The sequence below is a fragment of the Euprymna scolopes genome, chromosome 18 (assembly GCF_053919585.1).
Source record: "Euprymna scolopes isolate OS-2025 chromosome 18, ASM5391958v1, whole genome shotgun sequence".
Taxonomy (NCBI): Eukaryota; Metazoa; Mollusca; class Cephalopoda; order Sepiida; family Sepiolidae; genus Euprymna; species Euprymna scolopes.
In genome coordinates, this window is record NC_136499.1 from 97,754,658 (window position 1) to 97,779,330 (window position 24,673).

Consider the following 24,673-nt stretch of genomic DNA (forward strand, 5'->3'; position numbering starts at 1 on the left):
ATTAGCTAGAATTGAAACAAAAACATTTAGCACTCCAGTCATGTTCCTTACCATTTGGCCGAGCAGACGGATAAGAAACTAATACAAATGTCAGCAAGTTAAAATGAAACTAATACAAATGTCAGCAAGTTAAAATGAAACTAATACAAATGTCAACAAGTTAAAATGAAACTAATACAAATGTCAACAAGTTAAAATGAAACTAATACAAATGTCAGCAAGTTAAAATGAAACTAATACAAATGTCAGCAAGTTAAAATGAAACTAATACAAATGTCAACAAGTTAAAATGAAACTAATACAAATGTCAGCAAGTTAAAATGAAACTAATACAAATGTCAGCAAGTTAAAATGAAACTAATACAAATGTCAGCAAGTTAAAATGAAACTAATACAAATGTCAGCAAGTTAAAATGAAACTAATACAAATGTCAGCAAGTTAAAATGAAACTAATACAAATGTCAACAAGTTAAAATGAAACTAATACAAATGTCAACAAGTTAAAATGAAACTAATACAAATGTCAGCAAGTTAAAATGAAACTAATACAAATGTCAACAAGTTAAAATGAAACTAATACAAATGTCAACAAGTTAAAATGAAACTAATACAAATGTCAACAAGTTAAAATGAAACTAATACAAATGTCAACAAGTTAAAATGAAACTAATACAAATGTCAACAAGTTAAAATGAAACTAATACAAATGTCAGCAAGTTAAAATGAAACTAATACAAATGTCAGCAAGTTAAAATGAAACTAATACAAATGTCAGCAAGTTAAAATGAAACTAATACAAATGTTAACAAGTTAAAATGAAACTAATACAAATGTCAGCAAGTTAAAATGAAACTAATACAAATGTCAACAAGTTAAAATGAAACTAATACAAATGTCAGCAAGTTAAAATGAAACTAATACAAATGTCAGCAAGTTAAAATGAAACTAATACAAATGTCAGCAAGTTAAAATGAAACTAATACAAATGTCAGCAAGTTAAAATGAAACTAATACAAATGTCAGCAAGTTAAAATGAAACTAATACAAATGTCAGCAAGTTAAAATGAAACTAATACAAATGTCAGCAAGTTAAAATGAAACTAATACAAATGTCAGCAAGTTAAAATGAAACTAATACAAATGTTAAAATGAAACTTTCGCATTTCACCTTGCCAACCCCTGTACGCGTTATTCATCCAAATGAAGTTTTTACTCGTTATAAACCTTAAGATTGAACCTTCATCCTTTAGATGACTGCCATTCAGAACCGATTGTTAATTAACACCTTAAACATTGTGTCATGGAGCCATGATAGACAATGAAAATAATCTACCCCTGTGGATGAAATAAAAATTCAGTTTTAAATTCTATACAGATCACCAAATTCAAAATAGTCTAAATAATCCGCATATTTATTTACTAGCAGGACTCGTGAAAATTCCAAGGAATGAGAAATACATTTAACGAACAAATGTTTTGATAAAACTGGGTAGTGCAAAACAAAGTCTTTTGGGCAGAAAAACTAACAACACGCAACAAATAAGAGTTGAACATTTCTATGAAAATAGTGTCCATTGTATTTTAAATATAGAACCGACTCAAATACTAGTAAATATTCTGAAAGCAATATTGTGCTACATAGTTCAATACAAATAAAATCACATTGTAAGAGAATCTTTAATTGACTCCTTCAGTCCAGCACCAATTGGCAGATCATGTTTTTTTTCTCTCCGTTTCTTTCTCAAGTTCATTTTATGTAACTTCTTTCTTCAGTGAAAGACCGTTGCATACTGAAAGTTTTTTTTATCACACCATCACAACAATAATCACATACTATTATAATGATATTCAAAAACAATAACCATATACTATTATATTTAAAAACAAGGCTACATTAAAGGAAGCTCACTCCTATTCTTGTCCAGGTCTTTTTAAAACCAACTTCGCTTTTTTTTTTTTTTTGAAGCAGTTTGACCTTTAAAAGTTGTATTTGACCTTTTTCAAAGTGTAATGTATAGATAAACAAAAGAAACGCAATATTATATACATTATGTACTTAAGCAATATTCATGTCTTGCATTATTTTGACGAGTTAACATCTAGAATGCTATTCTTACATTTCGGCAGATATAACCTTTGACCTTTTTCAAGTGTATCTTGTTGAACTCTGGAACCTGTATAGAATTTCATATGGAACCCTTTATTTAATCCACAGGGGGTAGCATGCTCTTGTTCCATCAGCCATGACCAAATGAAAGTCTTAAGTAATTCACAATTGTATTCTTAATATTGCCCTGTACTGAGAATTAAACCTCCAACCTCCAGAAAAGTATCACTTAGAACTGAATTTTACCTAGTACTTTATGTTATATCATAAAGGCCTTAATAATAATAACATGGCACAATCAAGTTGACACACCGGTTTTCACCAGATCACTGAAATTAAGCAACATTGAGCCTGGCCAGTACCTGATGGGTGACCATTTGGAAAGGCAAGGTGCTGTATGCACCACAAAGTAAAATACCATGTTGAGAAACTGGCACAGTCTATCTTTCTCAAGGGTAGATGGGACTCTTAGGCGTGGTAGGCACCCCATCTAGTGATGGCGTCACGATAAAAAAAAAATACTCTTGATAGTTCTGGCGAAGCATCAAGTATTTAGCTACCGACAAGATTTGAATTACACTAAAAACTTGTGTAGTGAGTTCAATCTCAGCTGCAGCCACACTGGATGGATGGATAAGGCCTTGCAAATTACTTGAGGCTTCTAGCTGATCACAACTGACAGAACAAGAGCATGCCACCCTTGTGGGATAACCTGAAAAAAGATCAGGTTACATCAGCCGAAATGTTCTGAAAATAACACTCGAGATGAGAACAGTAGTTTCGAATAATCCAAATTATAAATTCTTATCTAAAAATTTAGAAACATTGTATTCATTTTTTTTAAGCATGTTCACATTAGAGCAACTCAAAACCGATTTTATACAACCAGTTTTCATGTGATTGTTATATATTCGATGCAGCTGGTCATCCAATTTGCTTTTCAGTCTATATTATTTTTAAAAAGCAACTTTTTTCACTGTCTCGATATATACACTTGGCAGCAAAATAAAACCTGCACAACTTGTTAAAATATTTTGTTTAGTCAAATAGACCTTTGATTTTCAGTATGACATCAGTGAAGGTGCGTGGCAGGAGTGTGGCTACTTAGCAGTGAAGAAAAATGTGTCGCTTATCCTGAATATGGTTGCTGCTCTCTGCTTCCCATTGTCTCTATTTTATTGGCACAAACAATGTCAAAACATTACACCATGAAATGTCAGTCAGCCCCACTGACCTAATCAGCGAGCCTTTTACATCCTCCATTTTGATTTCTTTGACATCATTCCCAGGGCACCTGGATTTAGAATCTGACTGACTTTCCTTTGACGTCATCTCCAAAAACCTAGAGAAACCCGATCGTACCCTCTGCCACCTGCAACTCCATACTCCTTTTGTAACATTGATAATCACTAAAACCAAAACGGATTTTAATGTTTGTGTTTTCCATGTTCTGTGAAACGCCCCCCCCCTTTCTTAAAGAAATATCTTAATTGCAGTTTTGGTTGTCCTGTTGTCAGAAAGCCATTTTTCTATTACAGTAATTGCAGCTTTATATATAAACATTTGATGTAGATTCATCTTTATAAATAAAACAGTAGATGTGTGTGTGTGTGTGTGTGTGTGTGTGTGTGTGTGTGTGTGTGTGTGTGTGTGTAAATATTTAACTGATAAACTCTTAAACTATTGGTCACATAACACTAAAATTAAGAAATAGTAATTATACACCAAATATAATTTATACTGTGTAAAATCTGTGTTTGTATGGGTTAATAATTCATACAGAAATATGTTGGCAAATTGAAACGCAAAACGTTCATTGTAACTTGCTGATATTTCTGTTACTTCTGTGCATCTGCAAATTCATTCATAGTAATTTAATTTTAAATCTTTCTTATCTATGTCTAGATAGTTTAAACGGGCGGCAACGAGGCTGGGGTGCTAAATATTTTGGTTTCGATTCTAGCTCATGGCACCAAATTCATTTTTTTTTTAATCTTGAAATCATTAGGTGCAATAGTCAATAGAGAATTGGCTCTGTAATAATACGAAATCTGCATGAATTAAAATATATTTAAGCGTATTTTATGACTGGACAATGCCCAGCACCCCACACTAACCAATAATAAGACAAATATTGTAGGTGACAACATTGCAATTGAAATATCATGGATTTGATTGGTTTATGAAAAACACAAATTAACATAATTCTTGAGTTGAATTGTTCCAGCAACAGCACTCAGCAGAGACCTACATTCTGTATAGAAAACGCATAAGGAGACTGGAAACTGTCCAACAGAGACACCCAAGAAGGATCATGAAGATCAAATGGAGTGACTACATATCAAACGTGAAAGTTCTCAGGAGAACAAACCCAGACAGCATGGAAGCTACCCTTGCTACTACGCACACTGCCAGAATGGAAGACAACCGAATCCCAAAGATGATCTACGGGGGAACTGGAAAATGGAACCCGCAAGGTAGGAGGTCAGAAGATACGCTACAAAGATGTAAGAAAGCGGCACCTGAAAGTGATGAACATCAATACCAAGAGTTGGGAGGAACAAGCCAAAGAAAGGAGCAGTTGGCGGAACAGTCTCTACAAAGGGGAGAAAGAAATAGAAAGATTGGAGAGCCTTAGAGCCGAGACACTATCGACAACTCCAGTACCTACATATGCTGTGCCTGTGACTGGACATTTCACACAGAAAGAGGACTATGTCAACACTGAGGGATAAAGCACTGAATCCCTGACTAGTCATCGTCAAGACTGACAGACTGCACGATGATGTTTCAGCAATAGTTTGTTTTTTTAATTTATTCATTGTGTTTTTATTTTTATTTTATTATATTTACCCCTGACCAGCTGTGGCCTGTCCTCTTTCTATTGATTTTTAATATGGAATGTGCAAATGCTATATGCAAAAATGTAGATTTATACTACAAATATAATACTGTATCTCGTTTTCGAATGCAATATGAAATGTGCAAAAATGTGAATTTTCACTACAAATACAATGCATCTAGTTTTCAAATGTTTAATTAATCTTCCAGTTTTTAAAATAGAGGTCGATTCATAAAGCACTTACCCCAATTCCTTCTCCAAAACAATATAATTGCATGGTTTTTGGTGTGAGTTGGCCTTGTGCTTTGTAAATGGGGCTTTTAACTGAAGAAACATGAAGGTTCTTTTTGACAGCAACGCTAGAAGAGAGAAATAGCAGAAGAGATTAATCATCAACGCAAAAAAATTTTTTTTTTTTAATTAAGGAAAAATAGGACCAAATTCACATTCAACACCCCAATTCTACTAGCCTAGAAAAGGAGAAAGAGATTATATCTGACATCACTCAAATATTTTGATATTTCATACAATTTGAATAGTAAATAAAGCTGTCATAATTCAGAATGGTTGAAGATTCATAAACCAAAAATAAAAAATAAGTTGATAAAATAAAAATAAAATTTATTACAATTCTTTACCTAGTCAAAGTTTAAATATGTATTTATAACACTTTATTTCACTTTTTTCCGACACAAAATCCGTCTAATGAAAGGATCTTTATAAAAAAAGAAAAAAGCTGAAATAAAAAAAATGTTACAAATTTTCACCTCTTTATTCTGTTAGATGCTGACGTAAAGTTGTAACGCTCCCAAAATTGTCCACACGCACTAATGATGATGCCAGCAAGCAGATCTCGAGTGAGACAAATGATTAAATGACTAATTCAGAACAAAATGATTATAAAAAATCAACTGTGACGACAAAGGGGTTGCCTAACATTCCACTTTGAGATGAAATGATTATGCCTTACCTGCAAACAGGTGATGACGTAATACAATATTTTGGAATTGGTGACAATGGAGGGGCCTGTAACAGAAAATGAAACAAAAATTTAAAAAGAAAAAGGTTTTTGTATAATATATATATACACACACACATACTTTTAGATATTTGGAAACCGAAAACAATTTTTAGAAAAAACAAATTTACTTTTAATTGCTGAACTTTCAGCATAAATATGCTTTTTGTAAAGCAATTTTCTTTTTCATTTTATTGATATTAACTGTCAGAAGGAGTATACAATAAATTGCATGTCAACCATGACCAAGTTTTTCAAAGTCAAGATCAAAAGCAAGGTTATAAGATGCAAGACTTCATTGGCTAAAATATGAGCCAAGTTATGAGTCTCTACAATTAAGTGTCAATATTATCACTCAAACTGACTTACTCTAGATATCCCAAAATCAAATTAGTTTTAAGTTAGATCATGGGTGATATTTTGATCATGTTTGGTGATGATTAGTCAAGCGATGTGGATGCTAGTCTGTACACACAAACAGTAATAAACTAAACTGGAAACATAACCTCCTTGGCAAAGTAATACTCTGAACCCATATGCGTTTTGTATTGCTGTATTTGTTTGTTACTGTCAGAAGGTAGGAGGTCAGGTACGGGTAAGAAAACTTTCAAACCACCCTGTAGATGACCACTATAAAATAATTGTTTTCCTAATCATGTTCAAAGAATTATAATCTTAGCTGATACTTACGGATGGTCGCGTTGGATTAAACTGAAGGAGGTAGGTTTTCATGATTGGCAAAAATACTTTGTTGTAAAAGCCAACGATTGAATCTTTGTCTCCATTTTGAAGCAAAATATCTTTGAACACCTAAAATGACAAAAACAAAAAATTACTTTATAAAAATGATAAGAGAAATCTTTCATATGATACAGCAGGTTACGATTTTTTTCGCCATCATCATTCAAGTGTTGACATTTGTTTTTTAAGATTCATTTTTAGAATCTAGCCACAAGAGGGATCACACAGCGAAATTTCTCCAACAGAATTCAAAAGCAGCTTGTGAATAACTCCTGCAACAAAATCCAAGAGTATCTTATACTCTAACTGACTTCAACACAAATAGAACATTTTTTTGAAAACAATTTTTTTTTTTTTTTTTTTTTAAATCAATTCTGAGTTTGATGATAAGCAATTAATGTCAGATTCAGTTTTCTGGTTTTATATAAAGTTAGGTTTTTTGGTAATTTTTATACATATGTACACATACTAGCAGGGAAACACAATGTTGCTCGGGATTGAATGAAGATCAACGAATGTTTCACACTTCCAATACTTTTATTGTCAAACTGATTGATTGTATGCTTTAGTCAGGGACCCATTGCGATGCACCAGAAGGAAGCTTCACATACCTCCCCGCAATGACTTAATCCACAATACATTGTAGTCCATACTGCACTGTAGAAAACCTGTTGATTTTATAAAAGCTTGAATTAAAATTTAAAATGCAAAAGTCAACTAGCATGGTTCAATTATGCTCTAAACAATAGCATTCATTTCAAACGTGGCCCGGTCTTATTAAAGAACCTACTGCTACTACTACCGGGTTCTTTTGCTTGTGCGATAAAACTTTTCAAATGCATTCATGATGTTAGGCTATGCCAGGGTATAATGTTAACAACTTCAGTCAAAATCTGACTGTTCCTTCTTTAATCAGATTTTTTTTTTTTTTCTTTTTATTACCGATACTTATTGGGGCATTTCAATATAAAACCTATCCAAGAACACTCCCAGACACAAAGTACATTAGTATGGAAAAAAAAATCAATAAAACTTCATCCCAGCTATTTTGGGGTCCATAGGGATTGAACTAACAATGTATATATATATATAAGGCATGTGTAGATGTTTAATTTATTTGAATGTACAGAATTCATTACAAAACTAATTAACTGATCATTTAGCGTTATCGACCAAGTAAAGAATCTATCAAGCATATGGATGGAAGTAAAACTTTACCAGTGAAGATTGAGGACATGTGTTGCATGGATAGAAATGGTATGAGAATGATATAAGGGATGTGTAGCCCAAGTCTTAAAGACAGGATTAGTTCTGATGACCTCAGAGGAAGATGATATATGGGTAGTATCAGAAGATAATAATCTAACCACATGTAAAGAATGTATGAGAGTTCTTAGATGTAGAACAGTGAAAGGTAGCGGGTCACAGGCGATTGTCAAGGAAACATAACAGAAAGTGATAAAGATGGACTTAGAGGAATAAAGACCTGGCCAGAGATAAGTTAGTAGTTTGAAAGTCAATTTCTTGAAGGCATCCAATGCACACAAGCATGTAAAAAAAAAACAAACAAACATTAAACCTAATATAATGATTATGAATTTTGGAACATGGCTGCTAAGATGAGTAATTTAGGCTATATTTAGTTTTATTATCTCGATGTGTCTGGTGAGAGAAGTGGTTGTGATGCTACAACTGCCAAAATCTGCTACATGAATGAAATTTAAAGAGCTCCTCCCAATTTTCATTTGCAGAGGCATCTCATTATACAATTACAACACTTGTGTCAGAAGCGTTCTATTGTATGCCGGCAAGACTTGGTCTGTTACATTACCAGACTAACTCGCAACGATCATGCGATGGATATGAACCTCTCTCAATAAGCTGAGATTCAGGCTTGATCTCTGTTCAGTAGATAAGACCTACACTGGAATAGATAAAGATGTTTTGGCCACATCCAACACATGGCAGCCGACAAGTGGCCAAAGAAGTATCACGTTGAAGAGGTCAATCTAGAAAAAGGTGAAGTGATAACATCACGCAGGACATGAAACATCATAGGCTAACGATGGATTGAATAGTGAAGAGAAGCCTTTCGACTAAGATGATTCAAACATCCGACCCTCAAACTCTGGGGAACAAGCAATGATAAACATTTAATAGTTTCAGAAATGAGGGTGGAAGCCTTTCGTCAAAATTCAAATACCTCATATTTGTAAAATTTCAATAGCTATTAGACATCAATCACTAAATATTTCACAAATTTAAATTTCTTTGAAGTATTTTATAGTTTTTTGGGAGGTGGGGATAAGCAATGAGAATAAACTATTTGAAAATTCTAATATTTCAGATTTGCATTGAATTTATTTTGTAGTTATTAGACATCAATTAAGCAAGATTGATTCTTGATTTTGCTTTTTTGGAGATGGATTGCCTTCTAGACATATATATATATATATATATATATATTTGACCTATGGTTTGTTGGCTTTCTTGACTCTTGTGAGTTGTGACATTGCTCAGCTATAGAAATAAATAGCTATGTATATAACAGAGAGGTCTTGAAAAGAAATCAATAAAGTGCTCGATTGCAAATGTGAGAGCTAAAATATAAATTATTTATATAAAAACTATGTTACATATTTCAGAGACGTACAATTGTTTCATTTTATGGATCCACTGCAATGAAACCATGGCATGTTTCTGAAATATGTAACAGTTTTTATATAAATAATTCTTGGTTGTTTGTAAATTGAATGTTTTCGATAGCGTGAGGAAGAGCTAATGTGATGAGAAGTAGGGGGGGAGGGGAATATGGGGTGGTAGTAGTATTAGTGAAGTGAAAGACAAATGGTAACGAAAAAAAGAAAAAGTAGAGCAAGGAAGGAAGAAGTAAAGAGAAAGGAGAGTTGTACAATGACCTAACATGTCAGTGATCTCGTATTCTATCTTACTTTTAATATAAACATATCATTCAAACATTACAAGCAACAAAAAATTGGATAGCCCCCCCCCCCTCATCCATCAGATTGACAAAAAACATTTTAACTGAATTTAAAAAAAGAAACTTACATGGCTTGGTTCCGGTTGTGAGTGTGGCAGATCTTTATAGACTGTAATTATCTCTTTGAATTTGATGTCTTGGCACACGACACGACAAATACCAAATAAGCAGCACATCATTATCTTCAAGAATAAAAGAAATAAACTTTAAAAATTAGGATTAGGTGAAAAAAAAAAAAAAAAAAAAAAAAAAAAAAAAAAAAAAAAAAAAAAAAAGGTTACATATTGTTTTTTTTTTGTTAAAAAAAAAAAAAATAAACTGTTTTATAAACAGTTTATTTTTTTTTTATTTGGACTGTTGGGGTTGAGATTCATTTTTCCATATTTTATGTATTTAATAGTCAAAGAAAGATTTTAAAAAAATTTATTTTTTATTTTATTTTTTATTTATTTATTTATTTATTTTTTTTTTTTTTTAGGAGAGTAGAGAGTGAACCGTGAATTTATTTTTGGCAGCCTCATAACACTTCCCTTATTTAGCGTTTAACCCTTCGTGACCTGGTTGAACTAATTCGTTCAGTTGTAAGTAAATGAATATACCGACATAAATAAAGTAAGGATTGATTCAAACACGCCTTGTACATATTTGTTTAGTATCTGGGTAAATGCCAGATACCTCCAGGTCGCAGCTACCCATTGCTTACATTCAATATACCACCATCTCAAATTAACAATAGATTTTTTAATCTATATCATAATTTAGGTCATAAAGAGTTAATCACCACATCCCATGAGCTATGTTTCTGTCAAAGGGGAAGAATTTCTGTTATCTGGGTTATAATATATCAACTTAAGATCTATCCTTTGCTAATTTTTGACCTTGAAATACATTTTTTTTTTAAGCTCTTTATATAAAGGGGCTTCACACAATGTTTGGTGCAATTTCCATTTTAAAAAACATCTGAAACTATTTAAATTGATGAAAATCTGTACATGGCTTGAGTAAAGCATCACTTTATCCAGCATTTTTGTTTTGAAAAAAATAAGTTTTATCGATAAGCAGTTTGTCACCATTTTCGATAATCATCACTGGTTAATTTCCTTTAAATTAGATTTTCTTAAAGTTTAAATCTCACTTCAAGTGTGTGTAGTAATGAACAAAAATACTGACTTTCTGTGAATTTTGATGTATTGCATTTTTTTTTTTTTTATCCTCACAGATAAGTACAAAATTTGTTCTCATCTTTAATAAAAACCATTTAAAAAATAAAAGAAAATAAATAACCTGGTCAAGATGCTGATGTCGGAAAAGTTCTCTCTGGGAAATGATACAATATCTAAGGCAGGTCCAGACTTTCAATTTCTGTAAACAATAAAAAAAAATAAAAAAAAAAAAAAAAAAAAGTAATTTTAAAATGTAAAATTAGACATACAATTAATTTACAACTTTCCTTTCGGATGTTGGACTACTGATATATAGCAAAACAAAAGTATATAAATCAATTTTTAACATCTTAAGATACCTAAGTCAGTCTGATTTCCATCAGTGTATCCAAGATGTCAGAAACTACACAAGATACATTTACAAATTCTACATCATATTCAGTTCAGACCTAAATAAGTTATATCAAAAAATATTTTAATGCTCATACCAAGAACTAAAAACTTTTAATGCAAGAAAAAAAAAAAAAAAAAAAAAAAAAAAAAAAAAAAAAAAAAACTTATGTTTACACAGAATGGGCCACGAATGAAAATTGCATTCCAATTAAAATCCGATATATTTACATATGCAAAAATAATATTTCCTAATTTTTAGTGAGGATACTTAATTAAAATTTTAATTAAAAGATAAAAATTGTCATTTTGCCAATCCATTATTACTTGGTTAACTGACAAACTGACTTATCTCCCCTTTGCTTTAAACCTACTTTTTCCATTTAAAAATTGTTAAAACAAACTTCTTAATATACTCACTCGGTCATGCATATGCAAGCAACTACATGAAGGTTAACTAATTTGCATATTCATTTTTCTGGTTATTAGATGGTTGGTTTCATTTCACTATTATGATGAATACTATTTATGCATAGTTCTTACAGACTGAGATGTGCATGCGAGTATTACATTTTTTCTAAACAGTTCATTTCTTATAAGAAAAAAAAAAAAAAAAAAAAAAAAACTCAAGCTGAGATCGAAACCAAAACCTACAAACGGTGAATCAAGTACGATAACAATTAGGCAAGCCTGACAGGATCTTTAAAAAGTGTTTTCAAATCTACTTATTAATATATATGAACAATTCGCGCATGCACAACCATGAAACAGTTGACAAACAGATAATGACTAGTACCAATTTTTTTTTTAAATTAACCCCTTAGCAGCCCTTTTTCTGAATGAAAACCTACCAAAAAGTTTTCCACATGTCTGAATACCCTATACACCCAATTTCAAGTCTGTAAATCAAAAATTCGTTGAGTATATAGGTTGAGAAGTGTCCTTACACATTCACTTTTATAGATATATAGTTACTTTGTCAGGGTGTGCGAAAAGTCTACTAAACTCTTCTCTAAATATTTGATCTACGGAATTGAAATTTGATGCAAAGGGTATTTGGACCCGTAACACATACCCAATCTGGATTTTATCCAACAAATTGCTGCTAAGAGGTTAAAATAGAAAACAAACCAGTTGACCATAGCAAGATAGGTCGAATAAAACATTCCTGCTGTTACTTTTGCACATGCCAAAAATTATACATTCAGGGATCAAATTTGCTTTTGTATCCATTTCTTAATAGCTCAGACGGTAATGACACTAGAGAGATAGATAATGACTAAAGCTGGAATGCTAAACATTCTGGTTTTGATTCTAATGGATGGGACCCAAGTAATTTTTTTTTTACTTTTGAAATTGTAACTATATAACATTGGATAAAAAGTCAATAGAGAATTGGCTTTATGATAATAAATTAGAAATCTGCATGAATGCATATTTATGCATATTTTACGACTGGGCAATGCTGGGGGTCCTACTAATAGAAAGACAAAACTGAGGGTTTTTTTTGTAAGTTTTAAATAGTATAGCAAGATCAGTATTTAGACTGAATTAACATGCATAAAAAATAAAGATAATATAAACTCATTCTAAGAAGCCATTAGAGGAAGTATGTTAAAAAAAAAGAGAAATTGATTTTTGAAATAAAACTTTTGGCGCTTGTCCAGACACCCCCAATGAAAACTTTTATTTTTTTTTTAAATTTGTATGATTTATATACCTTTGCTGGAGAGAAATCATTGTATACTAAAAATCATAAATTCATCAAAGTTTTGTTTTTAAACAAAAAAAATCAAATTTTGTGGCAAAACACTGAGCAACAATCTCACAATGCCATCTTAAAAAGCTGAAAGATCAAGGGAGATAACTCCAAATAATTCAAACATCTGCAATATTTTAGAAATCCATTCTTAACATGGAGAGTTTGACGAAAGAAAACCATTTTTAGGCAGATTTGTTTTGTTTTTAACAATGTCCCTCCCCCCAATCCTGCCATGTTAAGAATGAATTTTTAAAATTTGCATTATGTTTGGAATATATTTTCTTTCAGTCACAATACGTACATTACAAATTTTTTCAATTTTTGTTATTTCATAGGAAATGGTCTGAACAAGCACCTTTTTTTGTTTTTTCTTTTTTGTCATTCTCTTAGTAAATTATAACAGTAGAATTTACTTACCAATTCATAATTAACATTAAGTGATTGGCACAAGACACTAAGCCGTTGGTGGGCAAGGTAAAAAACTGAAATGTTAAATTTTATTGTTTTACTAAAACAGAAATCATGAATTGTTAAAGAGAAAATAAAAATATCATGAATTATTTCCCTTTGGTTTAAAAGATTTGAGTAATGTCACTAATTCTACTATATAGTTGTTTGAGAGAAAAAAACTGTAGGCATTAAAAAATGTCATGTTAACTTATTACATCAATACCTTTGAACTAATTTATTTTAACCATCTAAAAACACAAAAAATACATGATTTGAATATGTAAATATTCCTTAAAAACTAATATGGTCACTCCATATCGGCCATGCTTAAAATAAAATATTAACTGGAAATGACTCCTCATTCAAGCTGTGACAACAGAATATTCTTTTCATTCTTTTGATTCGAGTATATATCCAACACAGGAAGACAGTTAATCAACCAAGAACCACATCAATTTATATAAAAACATAGAAGATATTAACGGATATATACTCAAGAGTCCTAACAAAAGAATATGCTGTTGTCACAGTCCTACTCATCATGTAATAATATTTAAAAAAACATTTTTAATGCCTACAGAATTTTTTCTGCAACGCAAAACTGGATTTAGTGACATTACTGATTTTTTGGTTCTTCATTATTGTAGCAAAATTTTAAATATTGAATTTCAAGTAAAACCAGTGGTATCTACTTAATTGTCATGTATCTTTTCTCCACGTTGAAAAATGACCCTGGTATCTAACTGTCCCGTGGGGAGGTATTGTAAATAGGTACTTAATTGTTATGTCGCAGTAATGAAAATATCCAAAAATTACAAAAAACGATTAGGTAGAAAATTAATGAAAACAGTTTTCAAAGACAAATTAGTGAAAATTAAGCTTTGCTAAATTGGCCAAAAATTTCAGAAAATTATTATCTCTCTTATTATCAGTCAACCTCTTATTTACTAGCCTAAGTGCCCGGTGTTGCCCGGGTGTTTGAAGGTGTGTTGAGAAAAAAAAAAAAAAAAAAAAGTGGTAGTAGGGAGGGAGGCAGGCAGGCTCGAATCCGTTGTGAAGAAGGAAAAGAAAGTGAAAAATATGACGTCTTTGCTGCTGTGTCCAGCGTCAAACCGGAAGTGACGAGTGTTTAAATTAAAGCTAGTCAATCGAAAAGAGGGGATGACTTTAGAAAATATCGGCGAAAAAAGCGACCCCTCCCTGTAGAAAAGTGGCCAGTTGAGGGTGAAGGAATTAATGTTTTTAGCCAATTTTTCGATATTTATCATCCAAAGAGTCGAGCTTCGGAACAATACAGATTTCATGAAAATCGTTTACCTCTATTGAAAGTTTTAGGCAGACATACAAACATATATGCATACATTTAAACAAGCCGGTGAGATTTATTTATTTTTTGTAACTCAATTTTTCTAATTGCCTTTGAAAACTTTTCGTTAAAAATTTGGATATTTTCATTACTGCGACATTGTTTTACTTAAAATTCTCTAGGTATATATAAGGTAAAGGTAAAGTCCTCTTGTCTCCCCCAAAAATGTATGAATAAAGATTATAATATAAATTTAAGCTATTATAACCCAACGATGTCATTTAACTATGTTCAAAGTTTTTTATGCTTCTGAATTTTTTGTTTAGATAAAGATTGATTATATGGATTATTTTGTACTACGGTTCTCATCTTGAGCATCATTTTCAATGTTTTGGTCGATCTAACCTGCAACCTTTTTCAGGTGTATCTTCTCAAAAGATTGAACCGTCAAACTCCAAGAGAGTGTAACTTACAACTGAATTTTACCATTTTATTCACTATGCACCTGTAGAAGGTCTGAAGATACATTATTGAAAACGCAAAAATAACACGCAAGATAAGAACAGTGGTCCGAAGAACTCAAATAAATTTTTTTTAATCTTTTTAGCACCAATTCTTTTGCTAATGATGTTAGATAAATAAAAAATTTCAAATTGTTACTAAATAAATATATTTGTATTACACAAAGATCTGAAATTCATTAGTGCAACATCACGATTAGAATTTAATTTAAAGTCCATTTTAGGAGAAAAAACTTTTGCAAGTATACCAAAGACTTTTCCCATTAAATTATTTTTGAACAGTCATATTTCCTTTGTGCAGGTCTTTAAAATAAGCGACAAAATCATATTAAAATAGAAAAAACACCTACGAGAAAGAGATTTCAGATTCTATGGAAATATAAAAAGTAGTCAAGGAAAGAAGAAAAAAAAAAAAAAAAAAAAAAAAAAAAAAAAAACTTACCTTTACTAAAGAAATGTTTTAATGGACGGCCTGATTTTGGCGTATCTGGCACTGATGAAAATGCAGGACTTTCAATTGGACATTGATTCGGATTCAAAGGGGAGGATGAGGGAGACATATTGTTGTTTATGCTGTGGTTGATAGTTGGAGTGGGAATATTGGCACCATTATTGTTATTGTTGTTCCCGCTACCAGGGGTTCCAGGCAGAAAGTTCACAACATTATTGATATTTGCTGGCGGAGTTCTGCAAAAATAAAATTGATTCTATCATCACGGTTCCATGAAGACTGGCAATGCAAGTTCAAGACAAAAAAATTACTTGTTCATGCCTGTGGCAAAACATTTTCAAAACAAAAAAAATTACTTGTGTTATGTTATCCATTTTAGAGGGGGTACATATTTATGTGAGGGCTTGTACATATATTATTAAATGTTCCTTGTAGTTAGTTTTAAATGTTCATTAGGAGACAGAGTGACAATAGGTACATGTTGAAGACATTTATACGGAGAAAGTTCATATTCACAAGACATACTTTGATGAGGGAATGAAGTGGTATACATTGATACATACTGGAATGATTAAACACATTACCTTTTCTCATTGGAATGATGAACACAGAAAGACGGCAGTTATAAAAAACATGATAGTTTATTCTTCGACCGGTCGGAAATGATTCTGTACTTCAGGGATTCAAAGTTGTTACATGGTTTCTTCTAAGCCTCCCGCTTCCCAGAGGGTGCCCTGACTAACTGAGAATCGGTCTGATCTCCTCTGCTTCTCTGATCTCTATCTGATTCCCTCTGTTAACTCTTCGAACCCTTTCCTATATTGAGAAATCATTTCTGCCATGACGTATGTCTGGCAAACGTGACCACAACTCACGTGTTTCAAACATGCGTGATTTGCACATTTTCAAACCATTTCTGGCGATCAGGAAATTTCCCATTCTCTTTGTTTTTCAAAGGAATTTAACCTACTTGTTAATTCTCTAACCGATATTTTTATTATACATTCTTTCTAAGAATGTGAATAGATTTTCCAGCCAAATTTTATTTATAAAATATTTTAAAAGAATTAACAACTGGACATTCCATTTAAAATGTGTTCTTTAAAACTTATCTACAAGGTTGGTTCGATTCTTGTTTTATCTGATATCATTTTCATTTAACTAATTCTCTTTTTATTTTACTTACATGAAAAGGGGACAGTCCTTTTCATGTAACACTTGTTCATGTCTGTCGCAAAACATTTTCCATTCCTTGTGCTCTTCCCGCCTTCACTCTTATCTCAGTTTAGAGATCAGCAAACATTCAAGACTTCAAAACCGCCATTTGTTTTCCAGTCAATCACCAACAATAAGCAAGGGAGATCACTCAGAGAACTTAATACAAATGGAGACAGTAATTTTAGAAGCTCTGAAAACCTATGAACATACTCTATCATGCCATCTTTTTGATGGTTTACTTTTATTTCTATATTCTCCTATCGTTACGTCTGTTGAGAAGGTTATGTTTTCTGTCAAAGTTCTTGCATTTCATATTGCTCAACCAATCATCGAACTTTGTTAAAATATTAGTCATGATCTAACTTACAGAGTAGTCGCTAGAAAAACGAGAAATTTGTCAAACTAATTTATTTTAACAAAAGCCGGAAATTGTTGGTTTGTTTGTTTTTTTAACCCATTCCTTCCTGGCAAGTTGTAAAACCTTGTTTCACAGTTGCAACAACATTATTGTAGTCATTGAAAAAAAATTTGGTAACACAGCTAAACATTTAATCTTAAAGTCAGATTTTCATTATTGAAAAGAATAATTGCATGCATATGAAAGGTCCATAACCTGGGCATCAAAACTGAAGTAAATATGGCTGACAATAAAATTTCCAGCTTTTCTAGCAATCACACTGTAGAACTGATTTGATTTGGAGACATTCAAACCAAAGTCACAGAAAAGATTTAAGTTACTTCTTTATTATATACTAGCCTGGGTGGTTGGAGGTGTGTGTTGAACAAAAAAAAAAAAAAAAAAAAAAAAAAGAAGTGACATCTTTGCCTTTGCATCCATCGCAAAATCGGAAGTGGGGAACGTCAAAATTATAGAAAACTGCCCAATTGAGGGTGAAGGAATTAATGTTTTTGACCAAGTTCTCAATATTTGTCATCCAAAAGTTTGAAGTTTAAAACTATACCGGTTTCATCACGTTCCAATGCGTCTATCAAACGTTTTTAGAAGACATACAAGCACACAGATTTTTTCCCCTTTATGTAATAAACTAGCGGGGGGGGGGGTACCCGGCGTTGCCCAGGTGTTTGGAGGGGTGTGTGGTCACCTGGGTGTCTGTGTCCGGGGGGGGGGGTGTAAAATAAAAAAAAAGTTTTGGTAGTTAAGTATGAAGAATCGAACCTGAATCCTTGCGGCAAAGTTGGAAATTAAAGTGTGAAAAAAAAAAACGAGCAACGTTAACCGATCGGCCACCAAGAAATAGTAATGGAAACATGTTTGAATTAATTTAAGTATTAAGAATTGGCAGGTGCCCGTACTTAATGATTTAATGAGGTCAACTTTCACTGCGGGCAGTTTTTTTTATTTACTGCGAGAAAGTTTTTTTTTTATTTTTTCCCTAAGATGTCGTGGGAGGAAACCAGCTTCCCATAAAAGGGGGGATTGTCCAAATTGAATAGCAATTGTCTGATATAAGGAGAAACTCCGCATTGATCAAAGCTGATTGCTTTTGGACGTTCCCGGCGATCGCACTAGGAAAGATGTCTTAAGCTTTTATTATTATACGAAAAAGCTTAATGCACATGTGCTGAGCGAAAAATGTTGAATATTTATCTTTTCAAAGTCGAGCAAATTAAATAGACAGGCGACCCTCGTTAACTCGTAGATATCATCATTTAGACGTGATATAAAAAGTTTTATCGCTTCTCGGAAAGAAGCTTTTCTCGGACATAGACAAAAAGCGAACATACATACATACACACATTTTCACTTTTATATTTATAGACTAGCAGTGGTATCCAGCGTTGCCAAGGGGTTTTGGAGGTGTAAAAGAAAAAAAAATGTTTTGGTAGGAAGGTAGGTTCGAACCTGAAACCTTGACGCAAAGGTGGAAAAGAAAGGGGGGGGGAGACTATCTTACCCGCTCGACGATGATGGGAGAGGAATGAAAAACATTTTAATTTAATGATTAAAATATGAAATGACAGGTGTGCGTGAATTTAATGAGGTCAAATATCATGCCATATGTGCAAACTTAACTTTGGCTGTAAGCCAGTGTCTGCGTTTCCCAAGATGTTGGAGAAAACCTCCCCATAAATAGGGGAGTGTCAAAATGAATAGCAATTGTCTGACATGACGGGTTTTGGCCGCATCCCGAGCACGAGTGTTTTTTGCTACGTATTCAGTTTCGCTTTATACGAAAAGCCAAAGAAACACGCAGAGACTAAGAAATACTGTGAAAATAGCGTGTAAAAGTCGCACAAATTAAAGATACACGCAAGCTCGTTTCGTAAATCTTAGATATTATAATCTATGAAGCATATAAAGTTTTAAGAATGAGTGACCTCACCGACTGCCCCCCTCCACAAAGTCTTTGCCGGACATATACAAAAAAAATGCACACACAAATATTTTCGCTTTTATATTATAGAGTAACAGGAGTACACAGCATTGCCCAGGTGTTTAGAGGCGTAAAATAAAAAAAAAAAAAGTTGACACAATGATGCGAAAGCAGAAAAGAAAGTGGAAGAAAACGTGGCATCTTACCGCTACACTACGGGTTATAAGGAAGTGAAAAGCGTTCAAATTTAGCGATGTCAATCAAAAAGTTGACTTGCACAAATAAACGTTGGCTGTAAGCCAGTTCAGCTTTCTGCTTTCATTTATTTGGTTCCCCACGACCAAATCAAGCTCCCCTGAAAAAGGGGGAGCTCTCAAATGAATAGCAATTCTCTGCTATGAAGGGTATACCTCCATTGATCAAAGCTGATTGCCTTCAAGACGTGCCGGCCACGAACGCCAGCGAGCTGATTTGATTCAACTCAGTTTCACTTTATTTATACAAAAAAGACAAACAGTGGAAACCAAGTTTTATTTTTAAACTCGCTCAAAATAAATGTAGCGATAACAACCATTTGCAAATCATTTTACAATTTCGTATAAAGCATTTAGTCCAAGTCAATGGGTTCTAGCTTGATAAATTCAGTTCTAGAGACAAATTGGCCCATATTGCAAATGAACTGTGTCTTACCGGATCTTAAATAAAAATTTAATTTGGTCTTAGTTAAAATTATTTCCACTTCTGATTTTTCCCAAATTTGATGCATTGATCTGATGCTATTTGATAATAGGAACCGTCATGCAAAATTTCAACCTGATCAAATAGTTTTTGAGTTATCAATATGGTATAATTTTGCTAATACTTCATACAATATAGAGAAGTATGGCCCAGATAAGATTTTGACCCAAACATAGGTATGCTGTCTCAGGACTAATTTGTATTCTTGTTTCTTTTAGACGCACAGACTCGATATTTTTGTGAGTCTACATAGTCCTAATACTTTCCATTTAATTACAGAGAATTTGGACACTTTTTTTTTTTTTTTTACTAAAAAAAATATTATGAAATCACTCAACATATTGTTCCCATGATGTTTATTTTAAAAAGGGTGAATTTTCCCATTGTTTTCTATGACCATTTGACACAATATAGTATTACTGTTGGCACAGGTTTTGATAATCTCAACTTTCATCCAATATGATTGGACAGCGAGATCTCGTTTTTGTTGTATGTTGCCCATCCCAGAAATATGCGGTGGTGCAATACTACACCATTTGTAGCAGAAATCACATTTTCTAAGTAACTAGCAGGGGTACCCGGCATTGCCCGGGTGTGGAGAGGTGGTATAGTAAGGCTAAAGAGTAACCCAGCCCTAAAAAAAAAAAAAAAAAAAAAAAAAAATGTTTCTATCGATCGAGTACCTGTGCAAGCACAAAAAAATGTATTTAAAAAAAAAAAAAAAAGACGCAGTAGTCAGGCTCGAACCTGTAACACTAGAGGGAAAGGAGGTGAAAAAAAATAAAATAAATAAAAGGAAATGCTTTAGTCGTCTGCCCCATGGCCCACTTATGACATTACAGGCCTTCGAAATAACGCTTTTAAAATGTATGTTGAGATGACGAGGAAAGGACGGATGAAAACCACGAAAATGTAATCGGCCAGAAAAAGAAGTATGTGAAAAACTCCCCATCAGAAGGATACAAAGATAAGCCATTCTCTGGATATTGAGCACTTAAGCGAACTTCTTTAATGCTGCCTCAGGCGAGAAAGATTTCTTGTTACAGCCTGTTGCAACAAAAATAAACTGAAAAATGATAGTTTTATAAATAAGTAGCATTTGTAGTAACCAAAAAAATGATTAGTTATAACTTCTTAAAAGAAAAAATTAATTACGATGTCAAAAACATCACATTACGTAACCCTCGAAATAAGGAAAATGTTTTGTTTTGATAAAAAAAATGCCAAATAATACAAAATACCCTTATTTATTTATTGCAGACTATTATCCTCATCTTTCTTAGTTGTTTCACAACATTTCAGCCAACTATTCCTATTCTAACTACTTATGGCGAAAGCCAGAGGAATACTGAAACAACAATTAAGAAAGATGAGGATAATAGTCCGCAATAAATAAATTAAAATAATCATTTCAATGAATTCCAATTAAAATAATATATCTTTTAACCCTGTTTTGTTTTTTGTTTTTTGTTTATCATCATTGGATTGGAATTTTTGTTTCTTTTAAATAAAAACTTAACATTAGGTATCCCAAACCAAAATTTTATTTTCATTATATCTAAAAAAAAAAAAAAAAAAAAAAAAATTAATGTGGTCATATAGATTTTTGTAAACCATAAACAAAAGTACCAAATTTATTTTAGTAGCTCAATTAGCCATCAAGTTATGATTGTTCAAAGTTTGTCAGAAAGTTGAAAATTTGCTATCATGGTCCAGAAGCCAAATTTCATAGTATATAACTAAAACTAAGCTACTAACAAGTGAAAAATCCTTATGTTATGTCATCTTGTGGTAAATGAAAATTAATACTAATGAAAGTAATAATTATTAGTTGAAACCAACCTAAACACTAGGCAAAATCCCACTACCAACGTGGAAAAAAGTGCAAATATGACAGAAATGCAACTTTGACTGTTCATATCAATTTCATCTCAATAGCTAATGTATCAAATCTTCTTAGTATGATTCGTAACACATTAGAGATCAAGATAATTTTTTCTTTTAATTATAAATTGATAAAACCACTCAATTGTGGACCATGTAAAAGCAGTTGAACAGACAATTTGGTAAAAAAAAAGGTTAAAAAAAAATAAAATAAAATAAAAAATGAGTTAAAAGTATACATCACTGAAATTGCCGTAAAAATGTAACGATTGAAGGTAGAAGCTTAAAACTTTGCAACTTTACTAATTTTTGGGTGAGGAATTCAAAAAATGTTTGCCTTGTTTATAATAACAAAACGTTTTGCCACAGAAATATTTTTACTTTGGGGAATTTAAACAATAAGATTTAGAAATTTGTTATACAAAAAGTCACAACTCATATTTTTCAAGCATTAAAAAACTTTCAACTTAAAAGACAAGTAAACAAGATATTTTATAGGCAGAGGTCTTACTACAATTCCTTTCCCTATTGATTTTCTCTCAGAATTTTTCATAGGCTTCTTCTACGGTAGATATATCAAGAACACTAAATCCTACCATGAAACTGTCATTATCTCAAGACCCCATCTGTAAACAAAAACTGACTACCTGTGCAATGTCATCTGACAAAGGCCATTGAAAAAAATCTTTTCTACCTTTGGTTTGCGATAAAAATTTTATTACAGCGCTGGATGCAGATATAACCTCAATGACTTGGCCAATGGAGAAGTTGGTGTCAGAGTAAACAGCAACCCATTGTCCTTGATGATCATAACTGAAGATATCTTGAGATGGTTCTTCATCACAACTGCACGAGGTATCTGAATGTTCAATAGATTCACTAAAGGACTTTTTTTGTTGCTTTGGAGGTGGAAATGAATCAACTGGATTTCTTCAAGTAGTCAGAGAAAGCAGCTTCCAGTTGAACTTTATTTCCACTGGTGTTGATTTTGACATTTAACACAACCTTGAGATACCTTAGTTCAAGTTTATCAAAAACACCTGATAGAACATTGTCTTGAGGGTACTTCTACAGTTCATCACCGATTATAAAAATCCAATGTTGCTTTCATTACAAAATTGTTTTATTAAAATTATTTTCTCACGCAAACTTTTCAATAAATGTTTTTACAATTATATTTTGATAAATTTGTATGCAGTAAATGTTTTGGTTCAAATCGCACTTGCCCAGTTTAGACAATTATGAATATGTCATTTTCATTTTCTGTTTAAAAAAAAATATATATGTTCCTTGAACAACTTTCCCATTTTCATTAATTAAATCAAAACATTTTCAATTAAATAAATACGGATATATGTTCTTTCACTTTATTTACTTTTTTCGTAGTTCTTTCCAGAAGTAATTAATATCTGGTTAAATTTTTTTGTTATTTATTTCTAACTTCAGTCATAGTTTAAAATACTTATTTCTCTTTCGGATTTTAATGACAGGTGCACAAAAAAAAAAATAAATAAATAAATGGCATTTCCATTTTTGGCGATAAACTGTAGAAATACAGTGTTGGGAATTATTAAATAAACAAAAAATAAATGATTTTTACAGTGAAATTAATTTTTTCATTTATGTGCCATTTGCACATAACTATATTTTCAGTTCTTACTTTTTTAAGTAATGTACAGTGTAATTAAAAAATAATTTAACAAAATCTTCAAATTTATCAAAAAAGCCCGATAGAATATAAAAAAATGTACATTTTTACATGAAATGAATATTTTTATTTACACATGACTTGTTGTACATAACTTAAAACTTAGCTATATTTTGTTTTTTTTCAAAGTAATTTATATATACAGTCTAATAAAAAAAATAATTTAACAAAATATTAGATATATGAAAAACGCCCGACAGAACATAAGAGAATTAAATAAGTAAAAAAAATTTAAAAAAAAAAAAAAACACATTTTTTTTTAAATGAAATGAAAAAAAAAAAAAAATTTCCATCACACGCAACTAAAAATGTTTATTGGTTTAAAATGTACCCAGTTTAATTTTTAAAAGATAATTTAACAATGCTGAAATTTATCCAACTGAAAGAAGATAAAGCAAAGAACATGAAAGTTTGAAAGAAGATATAGAAAATAAGCAACTGACACTTTAAATTGTAAATTTTCATTTTTTTTTTATGGATGCACTAAAAACAATAACTTTCTGTAACTTTTAAATAAACAAAAACGCCTAAGAACTTTGATATATCCATATATAAACAAGTTGTTTGTTTACGTTCAGTCGTGCAGCTCGTTTGTGCTGACAGTTGATTTTCGTGATACTTTGTGCTCCAGTCACTTGGCATTAAGTTGTAAATCTTTGTGTAGGCACACTCACTTATTAGTGGCGCTCCTTGATTTATGAGCGTAGTAATATGACACCAACAGATTATTAAAGAGGAGATATTTCTCTACAAAACGGTGCCATTTTCGAAATTTTTGCAAATGAATTTCTTTCATATTTCTTTCACTGAAGTTTTGAAATTGGATTTTCTTTTTTGTGAAAAACAACTTATTTTTTTTATACGTAGAGACTCACAATATTGCATGCACCAAATTTGAAAAACATTTGTGTAAAAAATAAAGCGACGTTCACCAAAATTAGTGCCATAACTTTAAGTAGCCTGGGAAAAACTATTAAAGACCCAAGAAAAGAATTATATATCTATAAAGCAAAAAGATTAAATTTTATTTCAATCA

The 24,673-nt window shown here is 31.8% G+C and overlaps 1 protein-coding gene across 2 annotated transcripts in view; it reads right to left on the bottom strand.

The window, feature by feature from the left end:
- LOC145297702 (retinoblastoma-associated protein-like) overlaps positions 1–24,673 on the bottom strand; it is a 108,113-nt gene that overhangs the window by 18,207 nt on the left and 65,233 nt on the right. For both annotated transcript variants that reach the window (XM_080143902.1, XM_080143903.1), the window contains exons 20-26: positions 15,745–15,989; positions 13,443–13,507; positions 10,995–11,072; positions 9,779–9,892; positions 6,659–6,778; positions 5,921–5,976; positions 5,195–5,309 (exon numbers count right to left, since the gene is read on the bottom strand). In XM_080143902.1, the coding sequence (XP_080000028.1) occupies positions 5,195–5,309; positions 5,921–5,976; positions 6,659–6,778; positions 9,779–9,892; positions 10,995–11,072; positions 13,443–13,507; positions 15,745–15,989 (793 nt within the window). The remainder of the gene's footprint in view (positions 1–5,194; positions 5,310–5,920; positions 5,977–6,658; positions 6,779–9,778; positions 9,893–10,994; positions 11,073–13,442; positions 13,508–15,744; positions 15,990–24,673) is intronic.